This window comes from Lupinus angustifolius, unplaced genomic scaffold (assembly GCF_001865875.1).
Source record: "Lupinus angustifolius cultivar Tanjil unplaced genomic scaffold, LupAngTanjil_v1.0 Scaffold_132_76, whole genome shotgun sequence".
NCBI classification, from domain to species: Eukaryota; Viridiplantae; Streptophyta; class Magnoliopsida; order Fabales; family Fabaceae; genus Lupinus; species Lupinus angustifolius.
In genome coordinates this window covers 62,369-89,397 of record NW_017725337.1, presented here as the reverse complement: position 1 = coordinate 89,397, position 27,029 = coordinate 62,369, and the positions used below count along the sequence as shown (strand labels likewise).

Here is a 27,029-nt window from a genome sequence, read left to right as displayed (position 1 = left end):
TTTTGGTCCTCTTAGGGATTTGACGAGATCTTACATTATTAGACTAACACTTTGTTGAGGCATGACAGTGATATTTGACAATCCTTTGCTTGAAGTGATTATAAGCTATTCAATAAGTTTATTTGACAAATTTTTTATTAGTAGTTTTGTTTGGTTAGAGAAATTATAAGCACTAATTTGACAATTCAATAAAAAAGTTTGTGACTTATAAGTTAAGAGTTTTTAAGTTACTTTTAAATATAAACAAGTTGATCAATTGATTTTCTCAAACTTTCTAATGGGACTCTTTTTTCACTTAATTGTAGCAAACTCATTCATCAGTTTACATTCTTGTCCAAATCTATGTATTTGTTCAATTAAAAAATGCTACTTAACTAAAAAGAAAAGTTACAAAAAACAGAAACTAACATTTTTATGTTACTAGATGAAATTCCATTGGTTAGAGATAAATATAGATAATGTTTTGGGACAAAATATCTCTATTCTCATTATATATCCCCTCTTAATCACATTCAAATGCTAAACAACTTGACAATTTATTACTAATCTTACCATCTAGTGAGTATTGCTTAGGCTAATGATCAACATGACATTTTTCAACATCCAATAAAAAGGAAAATTCATAATCTGAATGATGATAACATTAAATTTTAGAGTGACAAAAGTTGATGTGTGAATTGCAAGCACCTAAGTCAAAGTGGGGTATTTTCTAGCTTTTGGATTGAACCTTTTTTGGGTTCTCTAATGGTCCCTAGTGGATGTAATCCGAGTCAGAAAAGAAGGCAATAACATTCTGATGCCTTCATATGCAAGTTGGGGTAAGAACCTAACCATTTACTCAATTTAAAGTAACGATTAGGCTATTCATAATTCATCAATGCCTATCACAAAGAAAATCATGTTTTCCTGTTTGAAAATGACTATCCAATATTTGATCATTACTTCATTTATAAATCTTGCATAAAGTGTTTGTTGTTTGGTAACTATCTAGTACCCCAAAAGAAAATATGATGCATGTGCTTTTCCTGGTTAGAAGTTGATATCAATATATGTGATAGATTCAATGATTTATCAATGCCCTTAGGGATGGAAGTTACCATATTGAGTTTAATTGGGAGGACATGAGTACAAAAATTGAAATAATTATAATACCAATAAAACTTTGCTTCAACAATATTGCTGGTGGGGCTATCAATACTACACAAATGTATTTTGGTACATCCGAAGAAAAATAAATGAAAAATACAAACTAAAACAATGATGAAGGATCCATATGCAAGATATATATGTTCAGTTCCCATTGGATCTGAGTCACAAATCTTAGAAATTTCCAAGAGGAGATTAACCTAAGTCAAAATATATAACCCGCCAAGTATATTACATTCAATCTCAACTATATATTTTCTTAAATCCAACGGACTAAATAAGTGAAACTTAAAAATAATTTAAGATTTCTCCTTTTTCTCTCTCATTATTTATTTCACTCACTCTTATGATCCATTGGATTTGAGAAAAATGAATGATTGAAATTGAATGTGATTAGTGTAACTTAACATGAGGGTAAACAAATCTCTTATATATATATATATATAAAAGTTTGATCCGTTTATTTATCGATCTTGATTTTCAGCTCAAGTTTAGTTCATTAACTAAGTTTATCGAGCTAAATAACGAGTCAAGTTTCGAACGACTACCGAGCTGGTTCAGTTCATTGTGAGCCCTAGTTATTGCGAAAATAATGTGGAAGCATAAAATGAATATTGTGAACTTTTCTCATTGAATTAAAATGATACAAGGGATTGTTATTTATATACAATGCATTGTAAAATAAGCAATGCAACTAACCTAACTAAATCTCTAACAAGCTAATGAACACATGTTATAAAACAATTTCAACATGTGTAAAATGTGTCAATTACAAAAATTGTTCAACCAATGCTTCACTTGATTTTCTAACCAGTTAATCGATTAACTATTGTGTTAATCGATTAACACTTACCCAATTAATCAATTAACTGTTATTGCTGCTGTTTTGTTTCCATGGTGGTTTTGTTCTCCGATACTAGTAAAAACCCTACTTAACATGTGGTTGTCATTTCTATGCTCAACTCCATTAAATCTTCTCACACACTTTGATCTCACCTCAATTCAAGTAAGACGTCATTTTTTCAAATGTTGCTCACCAATATCCTCGCATAAACATTGTTCTAGTAGGATGATGAATAAAGATGGAATGATGAAGATGCACATGACAGTGGAAAAGCAAAGAGAAATAAGATTTTGGAGACAAATCAATTTTCCCGAGAATAGAAGGAAATCTCAGAAGTTTTGATATACAATACATATTTAACACCATTGTAAGGGAAGCGTTTGAATGACAAAAATAATATATACTATCCTATATTGGAGAGATATAGTACCCAAAAAAATTATATCGGTATTATATTGGGTTAGAAGATCAATTTAAAACTTAAATAAGATAAATGATCAAAATAATGTTCTAGTTGATTGATTAAAAACTATAAATTTACAATGTTAATTTATAATTACCATAAGCTAATATTGAGATTTGAAATTTTCATAACTTACAAAATTGAAAACTTGAAATTTAAAATAATGCTCCTCTTTACAATTTACTTGAAAATGGCAAGATTGAAAATTTTCAATACTTGTAGCTTTATAGGCCACTTAGCATCATCATTAGTTCATAAATTAACCAACTGGATGGGCTCAAATGAAGAAAAAAGCATTTATAAAATCTAAAATTACTAATGGGGAAAAGTGCTCAAAATACTATTTTTTAATAGTAAAGCCAGTTGGAGCAAGTGTGGTACTAATCATGATTAGCACTAAGCCCTTTCTTGAGAGCAATGATTATTTCCATCTTAATCTCCCCTCATACACATCTTCAACAATCCCTCTAAACTTTTTTAATTTTCCTTCTTCAGAAAATGTCTCTCTTTTTAATCACTTTTATCACTATGTATCTAGCTGCATTCATGATCAATCAGTGTGCATGGCTCTATCAGATTTTGAAAAAGAAATAGGCCAATGATGGGCCACATCCCTCGTGCATTGCAGCTAGCTAAGGCCCATCAAACCCTACAAAAACTGAACATGAGGTTTTTTTTTGTTTCCACGGGTATCCTCGCATTGGAGACAATTCTGTCCGAGCCGGGAACATCCACAGTTACGTGAGGCTAACTCTCCCAGCGGACATTTTTTTTATCCACAAAACTCGAACCTAAGACTTTATTTAAGGGGAATTAAACATATACCACTTAAACCAACGACAGTTAATAAACTGAACATGACGTTGCACCTTCACAATGTTGATTGGTGAGAGAGTACTATTAAGGAGAATGAAAATGCTTAAACTTTTAGCATTACTGTAGTGCTATTATGTATGAGTGACAGTTACTCTAATATTCTAAAAGTTAAATTTTGCAGGTATGAGACTTTAACACAGCCAATGTCATCGTCACATTCGGTTAATTCTTGGACTTAAACTGTATTAGGATACAAATGTTGCATAATAAAAAAAAATTGAGAACTTACATTGCCTAAAAAATTGGAGGGCAAATTCCATATATGAGCAAAAAATATAAGAAATGGAAACACATTTAATTCATATATATAGCTCGTCAATAAAATTCTTCCATGCCTACATCAATATTAGCATAACATGATATTCAGGTATATCATGTTAATATAATTATTTTATTACAGGGTTGTAAGTTATTTAGGTTTAAATTATGAAATTGGTGTGATCGAACTAAACCAAATTAAAAAATGTTGTCCAATTTAATTTGTCATTTGAGTTTTTTTGTAAGGAATCGTTTAAGATAATGTCACAATTTCAAAGATTCAAGAACCATTTTTAACAAAATCGAACTACATATTTTAAAAAAATCATTATTTCATATATGGTAAAAGACTAGAAAAAATAATCATTATTTCCACTATTTCAGTTTCCTTAATATTAAACTATTTTCATTATTTCATCATTTTCACACATAGACTTGTTTTGGTTTATGTTATGCAATTATGCATATGATTTTGTTTAAAATTTTGGAGCCTCAATTTTAGTTTGTTAACTGAAATGATAATTGAAATAGACAATTAGACCTTATTGAATACTATTTGACATGTTGTGGCATTTAAAAAAAACAACCAAAATGTGGAACCAAATTGTTTATGATAGGTTTGATTCCCACACAAAAATTCAACATTAACATAGTATACCATGTTCTTCTATTCAATTCTTAAATTGTACCAAAAATCGAATCGAATCACCACACCATACTTTTTATGTCTAAATGTTTAGGTGAGCTGGATCTTAGAGGCTAATCAGTAGGAGCTTACCATTCTATTAATGCTTGCAGAGATACTTACAAATTTCTACCAATAAAATCCTCACATTGGCACATATTTTGAACTCACGATCTTGCATGAATCAGTTAATGCTCTCTAACATCACTTGTATAGTTTATATTGATGTATTGTATACCAACTGGAGTAAGATGTTGATATAGTATGCATTAAAATAAGGAGATTATACTCATAAGGTATGATAGATCTGTTAACTAAGATTAGATGGTGAGACGAGTTGATATGACATGGAAAATATTTTACTGAGAAGCATTGTACCACTTACTTGTTAATCTCTAACTGTTAGAGTAGATACCTTAAAAAAAATAATGAAATAAAATACAAAATAAGGAAAATGTAAGCAAAAAAGGTTACTACATGTGAACTAAGCAGGGTCCCTCTACAAGGGTCATACAGTACCCTTGCTGACATAAAAGTTTATATAAGGAAAGGGAAATTGCATAAGAATGTGAAGGGTTAGGGAAGGTGAAAAATCAAAGAACCACTTCTCATATCTATATTTAATCACTTAGTCTTTGGCTTCCCCCTCATACCCACAAAAGTTAAAGGGAGATAGATAATAATGGCTTCTGAGAAAGTTGAGACTATTGTTGCAGGGAATTACTTAGAAATGGAAAGGGAAGAGGAAGATTCTAAGTCCACTTCTAGCAAATTATCTAAGCTCTTTTGGCATGGTGGTTCTGTCTATGATGCATGGTTTAGCTGTGCTTCAAATCAGGCACATAAACATTAAACAATATCATCACTACTTTGGTTATGCATTTTTCTTTTATAGAAGTATAATCTCATAATAAATTTACCTTTTTGGTTGGATTTAATGTAGGTTGCTCAAGTGCTATTAACATTACCATATTCATTTTCACAACTTGGTATGGTATCTGGGATTGTATTTCAGCTTTTTTATGGAGTGATGGGAAGCTGGACTGCTTATCTTATTACTGCACTTTATGTTGAGTACAGAACCAGAAAGGAAAGAGAAAAAGTTGATTTCAGGAACCATGTAATTCAGGTAATTATATTGATCATTTCGTTGTCTACTTTTCATACTCTAATATGTAACTTTAGATTCTTATAATCTTGTTTGTTTTGAATGTTTGCAGTGGTTTGAAGTTCTTGATGGACTTTTAGGCAAACATTGGAGGAATCTTGGTCTCTTTTTCAATTGTACTTTCCTTCTATTTGGATCAGTAATTCAACTAATTGCATGTGCAAGGTAGGAATTTGGATCATTATTGTGAATATATGATATATTTGTAGCATACATTATATTATTATATCTAATAATATGTTTTCCTTATAAAATAATTGCTTCAGTAACATATACTACATCAATGACAATTTGGACAAGAGAACTTGGACTTACATCTTTGGTGCCTGCTGTGCAACAACAGTGTTCATTCCTTCTTTTCACAATTATAGAATCTGGTCATTCTTGGGACTTATTATGACTACTTACACTGCATGGTATATGACAATAGCTTCCCTTATCCATGGACAGGTAAAGGATAGACACAATTCATGAGCCGATAAATACTCGTGTTTCTAAATCGTGATTGCAGAGACTACAAAAACCACAATATTGCAGATATTTGTGAGAAAATCTATCTATAATTGCGGATACTGCAAAAACCGTAATATTGTGGTCTCAATTATGGTTGCTGATGGCTATTTAGAACCTTGAAAATAATTATAACAAAAGCCTACTAGTAATGATTGCTATGCATGAGACATGTGAACTAGTAATGCTTATTATTTATGTTACAAATCTTATGTTTCTGAAGGTTGAGGAGGTGACACATTCAGGGCCAACCAAATTGGTTCTGTACTTTACTGGTGCTACAAACATTCTCTACACTTTTGGTGGACATGCTGTTACAGTGTGAGGACTCCAAAGCTAAACAAATTACATAAATAAATGGATCTTCATTGCATTTATAGAACCAAAAAATGAGAACTTTATCCTAAATCCTAACTTTTAATTTACATTGGGATTTCAAATTGACCATGTGCTCATAAAATTTCTATCTCCATGTGCTATATGAATCTGACAGGCATATACTAATTTTCTGTTGTAGGGAAATTATGCATGCAATGTGGAAGCCACAGAAGTTTAAGATGATATATCTAATAGCAACACTATATGTGCTGACCCTAACTTTACCTTCAGCATCTGCAGTATATTGGGCATTTGGGGACATGCTCCTAACCCATTCCAATGCCCTCTCTTTGCTTCCAAGGACAGGGTTTAGAGATATTGCTGTCATTCTCATGCTCATTCATCAGGTTAATCATCATTCAATAAATTTTCTTAACACATAGTATAATCAACATTTATAGAAACTATGGCACATTAATTGTAGTGGACATTATTATCTAAAAGACTATTATATGTAAAAGATATTTGAAAAATATCTGAATTCACGAATATGTATATACATATTGTGGATGAAATATGAAACAAGATATGGTTTGGTCCAGTGGTTATAACTTCTACACTTTGGAGGTTTCTTCGTGCATATCCATCAACTATTTCTTTATTTAAGCGGTATAGCATCTTCCCATTAATCAAGATTATCTCACATTATATTGGTGGTTATTGCAGTTCATAACATTTGGATTTGCATGCACTCCTCTATACTTTGTGTGGGAGAAATTTGTTGGGGTGCATGAAACCAAGAGTTTGTTGAAAAGAGCATTGGTTAGGCTTCCTGTGGTGGTTCCAATTTGGTTCTTAGCAATAATATTCCCTTTCTTTGGTCCCATTAATTCAACTGTTGGATCTCTCTTGGTCAGCTTCACTGTTTACATAATTCCTGCCTTGGCACACATGGTCACCTTTGCTTCAGCACCTGCTAGAGAGGTTAGATATACAACTGCTAATTTCAGAGATCCATTTTAAAAGATACAAGTTTGTAGATATGTTAACGAATTAAGTCAAATAGTCATTTTTCAATGGTATCAGTCATCGAGATCAAGTCAAATAGTCATTTTTAAGGAATCAAAAGATAGAAGTTTGTCGATATATTAACCTTACTTGGCCACTGGTTAAGGAATAAAAAGATATAATAGTTTGCCAATATATTAACAAATTAAGTTAAATAGTCATTTTTAAATGGTACTAGTCAACGAGATCAAAATAGTTAAAATTTCGACAAAACACATATGATTCTTAGACGAAATCGAGTCATTCTATCAATAATCAACAACCATATGATATATCACCTTATACTATAAAATCTTTTAAGAGTCTAACATTTTTATTTATTCAATGTTTCACTTGGTGCTTATGCCAACATAATTATACTTTCTCTTTTTTTTCATTCTTGACAGAATGCTGTGGAGAGACCACCATCAATGTTAGGAGGTTGGGTAGGATCATACTCTATTAACGTCTTTGTGGTGTTATGGGTTTTGGTAGTGGGATTTGGCTTAGGAGGATGGGCAAGTTTGCTTAATTTCATACACCAAATTAAAACATTTGGGCTATTTGCAAAGTGCTATCAGTGCCCTCACAAGGCTTAATTATAGAGATTATCTAGTTTCTTTGTGATACTTTGAGATCATACATGTGTGTAAAGAAATTGGTATTTGTACTTTTTTACTTTTTAATTTTTCATCTATTCCCCTTTATTTTATTATTAAGCAATGTGATGTTGAAGGTGTGATGGCAATCACGGCCACCCCCAATACCAAAATTACAGTTAGAATTTTGTGTGCTGATTAATCATTTCTTGTTGTGCAATTACCTTGTTTTGTGTTAATTCTCTCTATCTCCTTTTTTTTATGTACATACTATATAGCTATTAGGGTATATTTAACTAAAACATTATCAATGGAGAAAACTATTTTTATGTTGTCCTAAAGTATTGTGTTTATAAATGTAAACTTGCTACAAGTGGTAAGGTGTTAAATTCCGTTTAAGAAAAGTTTCGTGTTCAAATATTATAAATGGAAAAATGTGGAAATCATGAGAGTTTTATTCTCTTGAATAGGTTTTATTGAGTTAAGGTAGATTAGTTGAGATACAATGTGATTTTCATATTAAAAAGTTTCTTGTATTTTTTTTAAATATAATAAGAAAAATGTAAGATTCACTATAAAAGGTAAGAATATGATAAATAAACTATAATGTGAAATTTCATTAGTTTTCCATTTATACATTAAAAACAATTAAAATAAATTATATTTTTATCAAAAACCACCCTCCCATAATTTACATGAATTTTACTTTTTCATAGGAACCTATTTTGTAACCAATGAATGAAAAGTACACCAACTTTAAGATATTTAAACAACGAGAATGGTAAGGTAAGAATAGACCAAATTATCTAATAGGGGTCTACTATATAGCTTACATTCGGCCTTGTTGAGATTGACCTTCGACAAACTTAAACAAGACTTAGGTTTTCTAAAGCATATTTAACTAAGTAGGCTAGAACATAAGTCCATAGGCCATTGATTTTTTTGAACTTTAATATAACATGAGAATAAAATATCATATATATATATATATATATATATATATAACATGAGAATAAAATATCTCCTGGTGTAAGGAGATTAGTTATATCCTTTAATTATAAAATCATTATATGTATCATATTTAATCATTTTCTATAAAAATATTTAAAACTAAACAAAAAATTACATATGCCATATTTTTACTAGTTGATACGAGGAATTACTTTATTCTATACATTTAATTATGTAAGAAGGTGAAGAAGGACAAAGACCAAAATAGAAGTTGCATATGGAAATGGAAGAGGTAGCATCAAGCACAAATCTGCAGGTTATGGTTATGTATCATATTCGTCATCTAATATCGAATCTTATCTCAAATCCTTTGCTTGCAAAGATGAAACTGCTCCTTTCTCTCTTTATGTGCTTTTCCAATTTGATTGCCTACCTTATCGAGAAAAATGTGCAAAATTAGGCAGCAGTAAAATGCAAAAATCTATAGTTACCTTGTGCACCAATATCAGTGCCTACCCACACTACTATTCATGCACTTATCATTTAAGGTAAAGAATTCTATTATTTAAATATCAATTTTACAATATCATATTTGATGTGATATATATATATATATATTCATCATTTTTATATACACATATTTTAAAAATAGGTCACACGATAAGCAAAGGGATCATATCAATCGATATCAGTAATTTGGTGTGCATGAAATATTTTTTGGAATCAAATTGGATTTTGCAGTTTTGCCTAATTGGATGTGTCTTCTTTGTGGTTAACGACAAACATAATGAACAAACAAGAGTGTTAAACTTTCACAACCAGTGATTGTCTTCTCCTTTTCTTCTATCTTTTCATATGGATTATTAAAAAAGAGAAAGGTTGGGAGAAAAAAATTGTAAGAGAGGGGATTGTGTTTTGGGTTCTATGCTGAGTAAGAAAACTCAGCCTGTTAGTAAGAGAAATACATTTTTATATCATTTCATGTGTTATTATTTGTAATTAGTCAAAAAATACTTAATAATTAATTTTTTTACTCAAATACCTTTTCTTCAATCAATTATAACGGATAATATATGGAATAATATAAATTATGGGACAATGAATATACCCCATTTATTAAATCACATGGGTTGATTTCTTCTCCTTCTCTTAAGTTATCTCAACAGGTGTTTTTATTGAAATGTTGAAGTACAATAATAACTACCTACATAGGTTAATTTGATGAAACTTGTTTTTTGTACTACCAATATAGCTTCTCACTTTTTGGGTAATGAACTAATCTATTTTAAATTTATGGTTGTTTATCCTAACAAGTATTACTCTCAAGAATTGAATATTCGACCTTGGAAATCTAATAAAATCTTACACCACTAAATTAACGTCTTCTTGAAATTGAAATAAGAATACCAACAAATTGCAAATTGGTGTGACCATTTACACTAAATACATGTACCATTAGTGAAAAAATTTCTTATACAATTAATACATTATTTATTTAATATACTAATAGTAATTAATATATTGATGAGAGTAAATAGCTCAAAGAATGAATGGATTGGATCGATTAGAAAACGGACATATTAATTTTGATAGTATAAAAAATTCTTACACTGAATAAATATTAAATTAAACCAAATGGAACAAGGTGGGAGATGGGCCCAACTGTGGGTAAGTCTGATTGATCGATCGTCATCGGTTACATGACTAAAGTTATTTGTGAAAATTGTGATGCAGAAAAGTAGAATGACTACAACATGAATAAAAGCTTTGACACTAATTGACAGCAACCTAATCTGCATGTGATGCTCTACTCAACATATCAAGAGACTTGACCTTGCACAAGACTATGATGCTTAAAAAGTAGCCTCTATTTTCTTAACACCTAATTAGCTACTTTTATTTTTTAAATAAATTATAATTAGAAGCATTTTCATATAATGATTAAAATAATTATATAAAAACAAACATTACCATATTAGATAAAAATCTAAAAAAATGTCAAGAAGTGTATGTTTGATGATAGCATCAAAGAACCTATAAAATATACTCAACTAACTTATCTAATCAATAAGTTATTTTTTGTACTATCAACTGTATTCTTCATCCTTTTGAATAAGGAACTAATTTCTTTTAGGATGTGTGGTTGCCCCTCCCAACAAGTGACGCTATCAAGAATTGAACATTTAAAGTTTTGATCATCCTAGAATCTAGCAAAACCCTTCCCAATAAGTTATTTGTTGGTGTTTGAAATAAAAATTTGAAGAGTATATATTACTCTACCAAACATACATAACTTCCAAAACCACAAGCTACAATTCCTTCCAAGTTTAAAATAATACTTTTATTTAAATGAGATAATAATTAAGATATGAATTATTATGATGTATTGATACATGTTCTCTTGCATTAGGAGGGAATGGTTGGAGATGTATGGAGAATGATCAGTGACGGATGTCCAGTAGAATGAAGAGATCACAAGACCTAGTCGTAGTATCGTTTGGACCCGCCAGGGACCTAAAAAGGTTCTCCGACGATCAAATCAGTAATATGTTCTAGAGAGATAAGAGAAATAAGTAAGAAAGAAGTTAGTGCAAATAGCAATAAATGAGGGAATGAGAATTAATTATATTCTTTGTGTGAGCTCTTCTATTTATAGAGTTTAGGGTATGATGACATCTTGCCATTTGCCAACATCTAACATGCACAGTGGACGTACTCTAGTCGACCTTGTATGTCTTGTAGATATACTCTTGTCGAATTGTCGGGGGCAGACGAAACATGCAGGCGACCTGTTAGCTGACATTGAGGGCGGGTCAGCGGCGCATTAATGACGGGGTTAGAGGTGCGTTAAATGATGGGTCACATGCATTAATGTCGCATCAGGAATATTTATATTGTGTCAGTTGGATGATCAAGAAAAAAGGATGGCGGATGAGATGTTAGCTTGGGTTGAAGAGGGGCGATTAATCCCTTGCTATAAGTTGGTTCAAGACGACCAAGTTTTTGAAGAAGCAGTCGCTATGCATCCGACTATATGTATCTCTGCCTCTAGTTTATAACATCTACTTAACTTGTTTTTGTTTACTTCTTTCAGCAGCGGCCATAGGGGATCAGGCTGACCGAAGCAGGCTTCTGAAGTGAACAACCTCAAAATGGAGGGATGCAGAAAGCAGTAAACGACCCAGACAGAGCTTACCAACCCGTGTTGAGGGTCCACCATCCACTCCTCGAAGGGAAGTTGGTTAGGCGAGTGGTTCGGAAGGAACCACTGTAGACCGTTCAACTCTCATCATGGTCGTGTCACCCGAGTCTGCTTTGGTCAATCCATGGAACTAACTGTTGAGCTCGCCAGCTCTTCCGAAGTGGCTTTAGTGGAGGGCGTCCATCCGGAGAGGTAGAGGTCAGACAAGTCCTCTAGAAGGGTAAATATGCCCTTCTCCGCCTTAAGACTACTTACAACATCCCGAAAGTCGTTGAAGAGGGTCAGGTCAACCTAACAGTTTATGGATGGGGTCCCCTTGGTGGATCTGCTGCGAAGGACCTAGGAGGCAGGGGTCTTAGTGGCTTCAGTCGCCCAATACCTCAAAGGTGAGGGGGTGCTTGCCACCTGAGTTGGGGAGAATGCTCTGGCCAACCTTCAAGAACTTCATTCAGGTGAGCTCCACGAACTGAAGGAGAAGCATGTCGAGGTCGTGAAGAATTTGGAGGCCCAGAACCTCTCTACCGCCGAGCAACTCTCTACGGTGTCTCTTCAGCTGAAAGATGCTCGAGAGGTTGAGATGTTGGCCAAGATAGATGTGTGTGCCGCTCAACGGGAGGCAAACTCTTTTGCTGACTGCCTTCAGAGGAGCGAAGATGAAATGCTTCAGCTCTAGGACAAGTTAAAGGCCTTAGAGGCTGAAAACGCTCGGGTGTAGAAGGAGCTGGAGGACCTCAAGGCTGCCTATCTGAAGTTGGAGGATGAGGTTGATGGGGCAACTAACTCCGATTGGGATAACGCTTTTGCCCATGTCAGTTTAGTTTACCCTAGCGCTGACTGATCTTGGATGAGGATTGATGCCCGGGTTACTCCCAAAGGTGAGCTTGTTGTAGACGAGGATGGATGGGTTGTTGTTCTCTCGGTCCCGACCAAGGGTGGCGGGGAAAATTAGGTTTAGGTATAGTTTGTTGTTTGTATTTATAGTCTTCCTTTTTTGTTGTAATTGGTTAGCGTGTATCCGACCTATAATTGATGGGTTAATTCCATGCATGTCTACGGTGGACCAGACAAAATGATCTTTGTTGGTTTTCAAGCATTGGACTAACTTGGACCTTTGAGCTTTGTTAATAGTGTTGCCAATGTATACCATATATTCCTTTGAGGGACAAAGTTGAAAGGAGGTTTTTCCCCCTCTGGCTGAGGGCGGAGTTTTCCTTCATCCGCTTTGGCATCTAGTTCCACTAGGTGCACGCCCCACTGTCTTTTCTTTGGGGGTAGTGTCTATCCTGAAGTGTGGTTTGGGTGCAAGCTCATTTGATAACAATTCTCTGCGCTTTGTTGGTCTCCATTGACAGTACATACCCGAAAGTCGGATGAGAGAAACTTCATGCATATATGTGGGATGGAAACCACTATTTTGAGATGATTCAGTGTTGGTCGCCCGAGGATGGCGTTGTAGGCAGAGACACAATCAATAACGAGGAATTTTGCTTGGACTGTCCGAGTTAGGGGTTGTGCTCCAACAGTAAGCCATATATCAATGTAGCCTCAGGAAGTGATCCACTACCTAGTAAAATCGACCATTTGTCCATCATAAGGTAATAGGTCTTTGTCCTTGATTTCCATTTTTATGAACAAATCTTGAAACATGATAATCGCCGGGCTGCCCTAGTTGACAAACAACCTTTCAACCTTCTTATTATTTATTTTGGCAGTGATGACGAGGGGATCATCATGATTGCGGACGACGGCTTCATAATCACGATCGTCAAATGAGATCGGAGGTCTGGGCTGATGATCACGATACTGGCGGGGGTGCTAGACAATTGATTGCATGACCTCCCAAACATACCTTTTTTGGGCTACCCTATATGTACCGCCAGCGACGAATTCGCCTAATATTGTGTTGATGTCCACTAGGCTCTGTTGCCGCCGATTCTTGGGGCGGTACTAGTCTCCATGGTCTCTATTCAGAGGGTGTTCCCGTTGAGCTTTATGGGGGGGACGTCTCCGAGAGGGACTGGATCGACGTGGAGGTGGTAATTGTCCTTTGCGGGCTCGAGCAATGAATTGTTGGAGGTGCCCGACTTGAATCATGTCTTCAATGGTGTCCCGCAGTTGGGTACACTCTTCTGTTACGTGTCCAAAGAAGGTGTGGAAATCACAATATTTGGAGCGGTCCTAGGTCCCTGGCTTCCAGCCCGTGTTGGGTATGGGGAGTTGGACTAAATGGTTGACCATAACTTCTTGTAGGATTCTTGTGCGACTAACGTTGAGGGGGGGGGGATGGGTCATCTCGAGGATGTTCATGTGGTTTTGGTTGTTTGGCTTCCCATGGGGGAGTTGGTATTCTCTATGTTCGGATGGTGGGCGGTTAGGATGGCTTTCTTCTAGATTAATGAACTGTTGGGCTTTGGATCAGAGCTCTTTCATGGTGACATCTGAGTACTTAGCTAACTCGTGTCTGAAGAGGTCGTCCTACAGTCATGTTACCAAGATATGTACCGCCACCTTCAGGCTTAAGGTGTGTACCTTCATGGCCTCCATGTTAGATCTATCCAAATAAGCTCGAAGGGGTTCATGTGACTCATGCCGTATACCAGACAAGGTGCATGAAGAACGAGGTTGTTCTTTGCTTGTTGCGAATCAGACGTTGAACCCGTTGGCGAAAGTGGCCCATTAATCAATACTATTCGGTGCCAGCCGTGTAAACCACTGCAAGGCAGCGTGTTTCAGAGTGAGAGGAAAGGCTCGACACATGATAGGATCAATTGCCCCTTGGAAAAGCATTGAGGCTTCAAATGCATCTAAGTAATATTGTGGCTCACTTGTTCCATCATACTGATCGATGTTGGTGGGGCGGGCTAGGTGTTTGGGGAGTGGCGAAAACATGATTGTTTTAGTGAAAGGGTGTTATGCTCATGAGGAGGTATAGTTGGAGGGATGGGTTGTCTGGGTGGTTTTTGTGTTTGGGGGAGCTACGAGCCTGGAAGCTTTGGCGGATTCTGCAGAGTGCTCGTCGGCAACTGGACGCGAGGGTCCGTTACTAGGTTCAGGTCTGTGCTGGCGAAGCTCAACTAGTAGTTGGACTTTTTGTTGGATGATCTGGCCTTGAGTTTGGATTATTTAGAGGACTTGTTGGGTAGTAGGTGCTTATGGGGTAGGGTTTGGGGGATGACTTTGGCTGGCCTGTTGAAAAGGTTATACTAGTGCTGGAGGGTCAATAGAAGGAGTGTCGTAGTTTGGGGGAATGTTTGTGTTGAGCGGTTCTGCTTGGCTAGGTGGTTGAGCTTGGTTACGGGTGGTCACCATGTTGTAGGTAAGCTAGAGATGGTGTCAATATTCTTTTGTATTATGAGGGAATGGTCGGAGATGGATGAAGAATGGTCGGAGATGGATGTAGAATGGTCGGTGATGGATGTCCGGTAGAATGAAGAGATCAGTAGACGTGGTCTGAGTATCGTCTGGACCCGCCAGGGAGGTATTTGAAAAGGTTCTCCGACGATAAAGTCAGTAATATGTTCTAGAGAGATAAGGGGAATAAATAAGAGAGACGTTGGAGTAAGTAGCAATAAGTGTAACAATAAATGAGGAAATGCAAATTAATTATACTCCTTGTGTGGTCTCTTCTATTTATAGAGTTTAGGATATACTGAGATTACATCTTGCCATTGGCCAGCATCAAACGAGTACAGTGGACGTACTCTGGTCGTCCTTGTCTGTCCTGCAGATCTGCTCTTGTTGAATTGTAGGGGGCATGCAGAATATGCAGGCGACCTGTTAGCTGACATTGAGGGCTGGTCAACGACTCATTAATGACAGAGTCAGAAGTGCATTAAATGGTGGGTCAGATGCATTAATGTCCTGTTAAGAGTATTTATGTTGTGTCATGAGCATTTATGGCATTTGTCGCAAGTGGGCCATGTGAGGCAGGTAATGAGTAGATGAAGAATATTATACTGGATACTCGTGGCGGACGAAGGATAGCTCGAATGTAACCGGGGTAGAATAAGGTGTTCTCATTCCATCAATGGAATATAAGAAGAAATCAACATGAGGCTGCTTCATTGAGGCACATAGAGGAGAGTGGAATGAATATTTGGATTAAGTGTTGTTTACCTAAAACAAACGAGTAAGAATCTTAGCCAGTATTTGAGTCCATTTAAAACCAAAAAATGTTATATGACATTTTTATTTTTTTAAAAGCAAAAGCAAAAAACAATCTTTTCTATTAGAAATAAATTATCCACCTGTCATTGCTATCATAAGAAAAATAGTGCTAGTAGTACCGGAGAAACGTTTTCTCCTATGTTTATATATGCAAATGTACATTCTTTATAGTTGCAATACGTATTATAAAAAGACCTATATTTTTTTTGTACTGTTGATCATTTTCAGACTTTTGGGATGCGTGATTATCTTCTTCAATAAGTGTCACTTTCAAGAATAAAATTTTTGACATTTTGTTAATTTTTTAGATCTAGCAAGAGCTTATATTACTAAATCAACAATTTGATGGTAAACAATCCATGTTTGAGTAACAATGGAGGCAGCAAAACAATCTACAAACAATGGTGGGTAACTCACAAGTTTACATTTTTATAAGAACTTCTCAAGTCAAGGATTGAAAAGTTACTTCTCACAGAATGTTTCAATTATTATTTTTCTTTGGGCCTCACCAAAATGGTTCATTGAATCTGGTGATTTAAGAGAATAGGTATTTGCTTTTGACCACCCATCTGATCAACATAAGTATCAATGGGTCGATCTTATCCTTTAAGTGCCAGACCAGCAAAGAAAGTCACTTTAAAAAAGAAAAAGATGGTTCTAATATGTCACACGTGATCTGGTTGGGGGCAGAAACCAGAAAGATAGGGTAAAGTAAGGGAAGAGTACATGTAACTAAGAAAAGGTTCCCAATAAAGCTGGTAGAATGTGTTACAAATTTTGGGTTACATGTTTACCTAGATATCATATTGGCATAAATATCAAAGTTTCAAATTAGTGATAGTAATAATTGTTAAGAGACAATAACATATTTTGAAAGAGATTAGTTCATGAGTGAATGCCTTAATAATATAGAAAAAGTTATCTTCTTCAAATAAGGTTTATAGTGATAGACAAATTTTTTATGAAAACTATTGTGTAGACATTGAATAGATGGATAGTCATGACTTTTCATGAAAGATGCTGCCTTCAAATAAATATTACTCTTCATGCAAAAACAAATACATGGTTATGGTCCTAAATGATAGAAACACAACACACAATTTTACTCTCTCCATCCCGTAGAAAATAAGACTAAAAATATAATTTTTAACTTCACTCAATCTTCATTCCCTTCCTTACCACACCAAATATAATTCATCTCTCACACCAAATCCCATGACCCCCTCTTTTTCCTCTTCCCTCAACTGGTAGAAGTAGTGGCTATGGGGTAGCTTTAGGTATCCAAGTTGTGGTGGTTTGACCACAAATCATAAACGATGATCCGTGACTGTGATGATGTGTAGCCATTGAGAAGAGAAACAAGAGGAGGTTGTGGTTGTGGGGTTGGGTAAAGTAAAAAAAAGGACTTTCGAAAGTTTGAGTGCAAAGTTTATAAAAAATGGGTGTGCATGAAGATGAGTTTAGTGTAAATAGAATTAGCCTCTACCAAACATACATATGATATAACATATTATATTTCATATAGTCTCATTAATGGAAATGAATAAAAATAATAATCATAATAAAAATTTATTTATTTTAATTGATATTTCAGTGGTACGAGATAGTGTACAACATATTTGTATTCAACCAAATATTCAACCTCAGTTTAGTGTTTTGAAAAAATGGATAGAGAGACTAAGATGCTTGGACGTTGTATATTAATATCAATTGTAACACATGCCGTACAAGTAAGTAATTTGGCAAAAGTTTGTATTGCAAAAAAAGATTGACTTCATTCTTATTTTCTTGATGAATTCAGTCAATCATACAAGTATTTATACTACAACTCCATAACTAACTATTGCTTGAGGAATAAGCAACCTATAAAAGGAAAAACTTAACTACCCAATAACAAATTACACAGCTGACAGTTAGTTACCAAACTGAAAATACCCCAAACAAAAACAGAATGGAAAAGAATATTAAACTGATTTAGCCAATGATTTGCCCTTGACCAGCCTTGGTATGAAGTGGCTCGTGGCTTTGCTTGTCTATACCCCCTTGCAAGCTGGAGAGTATATATTTACTACTCCAAGCTTAGACAGAAGATATGTGAAAGGAGAAGGATCCAATGCCTTTGTCAGTATATCTACAGGTTGTTCTGAGGTGGAAATAGGTAGAAGATAGAGTAGTTTTGACTGAAGACGTTATCTAACAACATGGCAATCGATGTCTATGTGTTTGGTCCTCTCGTGAAACACTGAATTTGCTGCAATGTGCCTAGCTGAGTCGTTGTCATAGTAGAGTAATGCAGGTTGAGTGAAGGTGACTTGGAAATTGATAAGGAGATAGGTGAGCCATTGGATTTCACAGGATGAAGAAGCTAATGCTTTGTACTCTGCCTCTGATGAAGATCTTGCAACTGTGGTCTGCTTTTTGGACTTCCAAGACACCAATGAGTCACCAAGGAACACACAACAACCACTAATTGATTTTCTAGAATCCACACAAGATGCTCAATCTGAGTCGTTGAATGTTTTAAGCTGCAAAGAAGAAGAAACAGGGTAGAACAACCCTTGTCCATGGTTGCCCTTTATATATCTAAGAACTCTAGTTAAGTCCTTGTGATGATTAGTAGTGGGTTGTGCCATGAATTGACTTAGTTGCTGAACTGCAAAATTTATGTCAGGCCTAGAGTTAGTTAAGTAAAGTAATCTACCCACTAATCTCCTATAACATGCATGGTCATTGTAGGGAGGTGAGTCATTTTGGCATAGCTTAGCGGTTCTAATTATAGGAGTATGTATTGGTTTTGATGCAAGGAAATCAGTATCTGTAAGGATATCTAAGGCATATTTTCTTTGGCACAAGGTTATTCCACTCTTAGTCCTGGCAATCTCTAATCCTAGGAAATACTTCAAAGCACCCAAGTCCTTAATCTTAAATTTTTCATCAAGATAGTGCTTAACTCTCTCAATCTCTTTCATATTGTTTCTAGACAGTATCAAATCATCTACATAGATGAGCAGGGCAGTAAAAAGAGAACCAAATTTCTTAGTGAATAGGAAATGGTCATGACAAGATTGTGTGTACCCTAGGGATAGCAGGAACTAAGACAACTTGGTGAACCACTGTCTTCCTACTTGCTTTAGTCCATACAAGAACTTGTGTAGTTTGTAGACTTTGTTAGGTTGATTGGAAATGACCCCTTGTGGAAAGTTCATATAGACATCCTTATTGAAATCACCATGAAGAAAGGCATTGTTCACATCAAGTTGATGAACAATCCAGTTTTGAGATGAGGCTATTGCAAGCAAAAGTCTCACTGTGGTGAGTTTCACAACAAGTGCAAATGTATCAAAATAATCTATCCCTTCAGTTTGATTAAAACCTTTTGCAACTAACCTGACCTTATACCTTTCTATGGAGCCATCTGATTTGTACTTTGTTTTGTAAACCCACTTGCAACCAATGGCTCTCTTATTTGGTGGCAGATCAACTAGACTCCAGGTTCTGTTGACTTCAAGAGCATTTAGCTCATTCTGCATTGCTTCTATCCAATGATGTGAGGTGATGGCTTGATTGTAATGTTTAGGCTCACTGTGAGCACTGATGGACAAAGTGTAATTTAGGTGTACAGGTGATATGGAGTGATAGGACAAAACAGTTGAGAGTGGATGAGTCAATGTGGGGGTTTTGGTGTTAAATAAATGGTAATGAAAGTCTTTGAGATAGGTGGGTGGATGTCTAATACGATTGGATCTTCTTGGGCTCTGTGTGGTGGAGATGTCTTGATCTAAGTCATTTATGTTAGTGTTTGGTGAAGTCTGGTGCAAGGGTGCTTGGTCATTTATGGACTGTGAGTGAGTAGCATGAGTCATGTGGTTGTTAGTTGGTATAAGTATGGGCATGGCACATGGTTCATCCAGGAAATTGAAGCCATTCTCAGTGTTGGAAGGCTCACTGTTGGTGCTATGATCTGTGATTTTGTAAGGGAATACATGCTCATGAAAGACAACATGCCTTGAGATGAAGATCTCTCTAGTTTTGAGGTCAAACAGAACATATCCTTTGGTTCCAAGTCTGTGGCCAAGGAACACATACTTCCTATCCCTTGGATCTAACTTGGTTCTTTGGTGAACTAAGATGGAGGCAAAACGTAGGCATCCAAAGACCTTTGTTTCAAGAAGGTTGGGCTGCTTATTATGCAAAAGCTCAAAGGGAGTCTTATTGTCTAAGGTATGACTAGGAAGTCTATTAATTAGATCTGTATCATATAAGACAATGTAAGACTAGAAATTCTTGGGCAACTTAGATTGAAATAGGATGGTCCTCGTCACATTCATTAGGTGTCTATACTTCCTCTCAACTACTGAATTTTGCTGGGCGGGGGGGTCTCAACACATGAAGTCTGGTGTATCATTCTATACTCTCTAAAGAAGAGATGGTCATTAAATTCTATCCCATTATCAGTCCTAATGACCTTCACTTGTTTCCCAAACTGAGTCATGACCATCCTAACAAAATCATGCATCAAACCTCTACTCTCTGCCATAGAGTTCATAAAAAATAACCAAGTATGCCTAGAGTAATCATCAAATATAGTGAGGAAATACTTATGCCCATGAATAGATGAAATTCCCATGGGCCCTCATATATCCATGTGCACAATATAAAAAACATGCATGCTTTTCTTCATATTATTTGAAAAAGATAACTTGGCTTGTTTGCCCAAATGACAGAAATCATAAATTCTTGAGGAGTCAAAATTAACATAATCATAGTCCTTGCAAACATATTTCAATACATCATGAGAGGGGTGACCTAGTCTATAGTGCCACAGATCAAAATTGTCATTCTTGCATACAACATTTACATTGTGTTTATTTTCAGTGTAGCCTTTAAGATTTTTACTAAGAACATACAAACTATTTTAAACCTCAGTATGTCCAATCATCCTCGAGGTAGTCATATCCTAGATTGAACATTTTGAATCATCAAATGTTAGTCTGCACTGCATGGAACTAGTCAATTTGTATATGGAAATTAACTTGAACTTAAAGTCAGGGATGTAAAGAACATTATGCAGAGTAAGGGAATTAGAGAAGTTGATAGTTCCTGAAAATTTGGTCAAAGTGGTGGCACAATTTGGCAGATTGATGACAATGGGCTTGATGGAATAAAAGGCATCAAACTCCATTAGATCAGGGCACACATGATCAGTGGCCCCTATGTCAAGAATCCAATAGGATATTTTACCTGGTGTCTGTTCCTTCTGGTTCACAGGTTCTGAGTTGGACTCATTGGTTTGTACTGCATTCATGCTTAACTGGTTCACATTGTGTTCAGGATTTCCACTCCATATGTTTTGAAACAGAGAGGCTAACTGCGCATATTGCTTGGGCCCGAAGTTGAAACTCATTGTGCCCACTTCTTGTCCATGAGAGCTTACATGTTCCTTGCCTTCATCCTTTGTAGAACTATTAATGGATCCAATGAGTTGCCTTGGCTTGCTTTGATGCATATTTGGTGGAAAACCATGCTTGAAATAGCATGTTTCCACAGTGTGTCTTTCTCTGCCACAGAAGGAGCACACTTTCATGCCACCAGACCTATTGCCTCCATAAGTCTTTCCACCACCATTGCCTCTACCTCTGCTTGGTGCAGAGTTTCCTCTTCCAAAAGGTGTCCTTGGTTTCCATGGTTGTGCTTGGTTTTCTTAAATAGTCTGTGGTTTATTGTTTGTTGCATTGAACAAAACCTTAGAATTGGATGAGTTTGTGCCAAGAAGTTGTCTTTCTTGCTGAAGGACAAGGGAGAAAGCCTTATTCATTGAAGGTAGAGGTTCCATCATCAGGATTTATGCCTTTGTAGTGCTGAAATCATCATTCAGGCCTTTCAAGAAAAAAATTACATACTCAATTTCGCGTTGCTCCCTTATAGTATTGCCAATTCCACATCTGCATCTTATCTCGCACATACATGAGGACATTAGTCTGAGTGAATCTAGTTCATCCTATAGTATTTTTATGTGAGCGTGGAAGCTCGATATCCCTCTATCAACTTGCTTGACTGGGTGAATCTAGTTCAAGTCTTGCCATAGTTCTTATGCATTGTCTATGTAGATGATACTTTGTGAGATCTGAGTCGACAAACATCTTTTTATCTAAGAAATCATCATGGTGTTGCATCGTTCCCACATGTCGAAGTTGAGATCAGTTGGACCTGTTGTAATGGTTCCATCTATGAACTTGTACATGTTCTTCAAGAGTAAGGCCCTTTTCATTGATCTACTCCAATTGTGGTAATTGGTTCCATCCATAGGTGGTGTGACCAAGATTGCTCCTGGGCTTTCTCCAGGATGCAAGTAATATGGGTTCCTTTGTATATCATGATTGTTGTTGACGATTTGTAACTCGGTGTCTTGATTCTGATTCTCTGTCATGGCTATCTTGTTGTTGAAGATGAATTCTGATTTTGAAGAAGAAGGGGAGAATGTGTGCATGACCATAATTCTTGGTCAATAGAGGTGGAGGCAGAGCAGAACATTCAGGATGAATGCTCTGATACCATATTGCAAAAAAAAATTGACTTCATACTTATTTTCTTGATGAATTCATTCAATCATACAAGTATTTATACTACAACTCCCTAACTAACTATTGCTTGAGGAATAAGCAACCTATAAAAGGAAAAACTTAACTAACCAATAACAAATTACACCGCCGACAGTTAGTTACCAAACTGAAAATAACTACCCCAAACGAAAACAAAATGGAAAAGAATATTAAACTGATTTAGCCAATGATTTGCCCTTGACTAGCCTTGGTATGAAGTGGCCCGTGGCCTTGCTTGTCTATGCTTATGTCTTGGTTACTTTCATGCGTGTTCATTGTACCAACTTGATGTGTATGTGAGTGAATTTTATGATGTGTGTCCATTAAGTTCAATAGTTTGACTAACCAATAAATCATCAATACACAAATTGAGGTAATACCTAGATATATTATTACATTAAATATCTGGAGACAAATCTGATAGAAACTTTTATTATTGATCTCTCTTATTTAATAACATTTTAATATCAGTGAAGTAGGTGAAATAATAATATAAAAAATGTATACACTAATAATATATGAATTTTGTACATTATTGTTATATCAATTATCATTCATGTTTAATTATTATTGGTCTTTCGAAAAGAAAAAAATACAAATGAATAGATAATATACTAATTGTGCAAGAATCTTTATATGTATAGATATTACACCTAATATAAACCAGAACCTTTGTTTGTTGCAAGAATACTAGAAAACCCAAATTTTAATATGAAAAACTAAGAAAACCAGAAAAATCATTCTATCTCTCTTCTATTTTTTTTCTCATGTTCCATAAGTTTTCAACTTTTACTCGCCCCAAAATCACTTACATTGGGCCTGGTGAAATTGTACTATTGCAGCTTAATCCTTAAAATATGGAAGATGAAAGTAGACATTATTATATATTGATCACTATAATTGGTTTGACAGTGATAAATAATATCATCAAAGAGTTAGATCTTTTAACACTTGTGTAGTGTTTCACCGTTTGAGTTGTTGGATTGTAAAATAGAGATAATATATTTGATGATTTATAAATTTTTTTATCTAAAAATAGTTTAAAATCTTCATAGTTATATAGTTTTTTCCGATGAACATATGTCATTCACTACGCCAAAGTTAAAGTTCAACAACGTTTATTTTAGATGTATAATAGCACTTTTATGTTCTTTTTTATTTGACTGCAGTAGTATATTGTCATTATTAATAACGCTTCTCAAACGTTGTTGTATTGAATACATACCACAACACATCACACGAAAAGTGTTGTCCTATAGTGCATAAATACAACATCGCATCGTCCACAAAGCGTTGTCATATAGGTCTTACATAAACAACACATTTTATAGGTCTTATTAATAACGTTTATCGTTGCGCTGTTGTAGTTCATACATATAACAGCGCATTAATAGAAAGATGTTGTTGTATTATTCATAAATATTCTCTAACAACACCTTAATACAACAGCGTAACACACATAGCGTTGTTGTATTAAGACTATACAATAACGCTATATATGAAAAGTGTTGTTGTATTTATCCTTTACAAAGGCACATGTCAAGGCTTCCCCTAGAATTCGTAGTTGATTTGTATAAATTAATACTTGCATATACATTTATTAGCAGAATAGACATTCTCAACATCACATATATTTATACATTCTGAAGAACACATACACATTAATATAGGCTAGAAGTTTGTTTTATTAACTTCAATACAATACAAACCATAATAAATGATTATCATGCCAATTATGTTTTGACAGAGTACGTAATTACAAATAATTAAAAATTACATAAATTACAAAGAAACAAAATTATAAAAATTACAAACAATCAAAATTAAGCTATAATTATACAAATATTACTTGCATCTACTTTTTCCTTTTCTTTAATTGTTCTTGGCTTGTAAGGCCATCCTTGTTTGGAGGAACATATTGATTTACCCAAAATCCTTCATCGTGATCATCTCTTGTATATAAATCATCATTCGTAGTTGGTCTGCTCTCACGCAACTGATTTGCCCAAAAAAAAGGATCATCTTCATCAATATCTCCATATTCTTTGTCATCAATATTATTAAGGATTATTTTGTTAGTTAAAAGAACAATGGATCATTTCATATCAGCTGGATCGCTAACATAAAATACTTGTTGAGCTTGTGATGTTAGAATAAATGACTCATATTTATATGCTGACCTATTAAGATCCACCCGCATGAACCCTAACTCATCAACTCGGAAGCCATTGTTGTTATTAACCCACATACAATAAAAAGCCAGCATTTGAAACATTGTGTAATCCAATTCCCATATTTGTTCAATCACTCCAAAGTATGACATGTTCGCAAATATTGGGTTTCTATCTTTTGCATTTGACATGTGTAAAGTTCGAGGAACAAGAGTCACACTACTATTTTGAATTTTACTTTGATCATCTTGTTTTTATGTATAAAATGTGAACCCATTAATTAGGTAATCAATGTAGGATAAGACATGCATACTTGGACCATTGGCTAACCATTTCAATCTTTCGGAAATCGAATGTGCATTTATATTCAACTCATCATCAATGTAAGTTTTTAGCCACTTTATGAAACACCGATTATGCTCTTTGGAAATCCAATTCGGCATTATGTATTTCATCAATGTTCCTTGTGTATTTCAACATATGGCTCAACATTGTCGGCATTATGTAAAACATATAAGTGCGCTTGCGCCAATTCGGTTCTTGTTATAGTCAATATTTTATTCCCACTAATATTTTCACCAAATGTTTTTTTTTTTTGCGTATCGAGGCTTTGGAATGCCCATGAAATCACCATCGGTAAGATATCCGGTACAAAAATTAAGAGTTTCTTCAACAACATATCGTTCAACAATACAACCATTTAGTCTTGATCGGTTCTTCACATACCTTTTTAATGTCTTCATATAACGCTCAAATGTGTACTTCTATCTCATATAGGAAGGGCCACATAATTATATCTCTCGAACAAGATGAATGCTTAGATGAAACATTATGTCAAAAAAAAGAAGGTAGGAAATACATTTCAAGCTTACACAAAGTCAAAATAATTTGTCTTTGCAATGCAGGTAATTTTTCATGGTCAATCACTTTGCTACAAATTGTCTTGTAGAAGAAGCATAACCTAGTTATGGTTCCTCGAACTTTTTTAGGTAGAATTGAACTTGTTCCAATAGGCAAGAAATGCTCTATAAGTACATGACAATCATGAGACTTAAGACCTTTTAACTTGAGTTCTTTCATTGATACGAGGTTCTGAATGTTGGAAGAGTACCACTTTGGAACTTTAACACCGTGAAGAAATTTACAAATTCCATTTTCTCCTTCCTCGACAAAGTATAAGCTGCTGGAGGTAGAAATGTACGTTTTCCCTTCATTATCGGTCCCAATTTCTTTCTTATTCTCATACCAATCAAGTCCAACCTTGCATTCAAGCCATCTTTGATCTTATCAGGGACATTGAGTAATGTACCAAGGAGACTTTCAAACACATTTTTTCAATATGCATAACATCGAAGAAATGTCTTACATATAATGAACTCCAATATGGCAATTCAAAGAAGATTGAGCTTTTCTTCCACCCATTTGTGACAATTTCTTTTACAAAAGGTTTACCGAAGATAGTATTCAAACCCTTTAGCTTTTGAAATAATTGGTCACCTGTCAACGGGCACGACCTTCTTCATTGTTTCCGTCAAATGCTTTTTTCCATCATCGATAGTGATGATCTGAATGCAAAAATCTACAATGATCAAGGAAGACATTCTTCTTATAATATTCCAAATTCATTGAATGGGTATTGTCTTCACATACAGGACATGCACAATGTCTTTTTGTACTATATCCAGACATATTACCATAGGCAGGGAAATCGTTGATTGTGCCGAATAACAAATCCCTCAAGTTGAAGCTTTCTTTCCTATTCGCATCATATACATTTATGCTCGTCTCCCACATTTCCTTCAAGACTTCAATTAATGGAGCCAAATATATGTATATGTCATTTCCTGGTTGTTTAGGTCTAGAAATTAACATAGATAACATCATATATTTGTGCTTCTTGCATAGAGAAGGAGGTAAGTTGTATATCACCAACATCGCTGGTCATGTACTATGTGGGTTAATTTCATCCGTTAGTGCAAGGCATAGATTTATTGATTCTTGACCAAAATTAGGATAATCGTGACC

General features: G+C 35.0%; 1 protein-coding gene and 1 long non-coding RNA gene across 2 annotated transcripts; one reads left to right on the top strand and one right to left on the bottom strand.

Moving 5' to 3' along the window:
• Positions 1-4,703: 4,703 nt before the first annotated feature.
• On the top strand, positions 4,704-8,027 carry LOC109340051 (auxin transporter-like protein 3). The gene is made up of 8 exons (XM_019577618.1): positions 4,704-5,110; positions 5,216-5,401; positions 5,493-5,605; positions 5,707-5,890; positions 6,174-6,271; positions 6,468-6,675; positions 6,995-7,252; positions 7,723-8,027. Exons 1-8 carry the CDS (start codon positions 4,955-4,957, stop codon positions 7,912-7,914), a joined length of 1,395 nt encoding a protein of 464 aa, XP_019433163.1. The 5' UTR covers positions 4,704-4,954; the 3' UTR covers positions 7,915-8,027.
• A 1,361-nt stretch (positions 8,028-9,388) lies between these two features.
• On the bottom strand, positions 9,389-26,797 carry LOC109340047. The gene is made up of 3 exons (XR_002106747.1): positions 26,692-26,797; positions 11,151-11,158; positions 9,389-9,400 (listed from the first exon to the last, which is right to left on the bottom strand). It is a non-coding gene; the product is annotated as an uncharacterized LOC109340047 (long non-coding RNA).
• Positions 26,798-27,029: the final 232 nt, after the last annotated feature.

Excerpts from the sequence above, each read along its gene's own strand:
- LOC109340051 (XM_019577618.1), top strand. The coding sequence starts at position 4,955 with ATGGCTTCTGAGAAAGTTGAGACTATTGTTGCAGGGAATTACTTAGAA. Across the intron at positions 6,272-6,467 it reads GGTGGACATGCTGTTACAGT|GGAAATTATGCATGCAATGT; the intron begins GTGAGGACTCCA and ends TTTCTGTTGTAG. Across the intron at positions 6,676-6,994 it reads TTCTCATGCTCATTCATCAG|TTCATAACATTTGGATTTGC; the intron begins GTTAATCATCAT and ends TGGTTATTGCAG.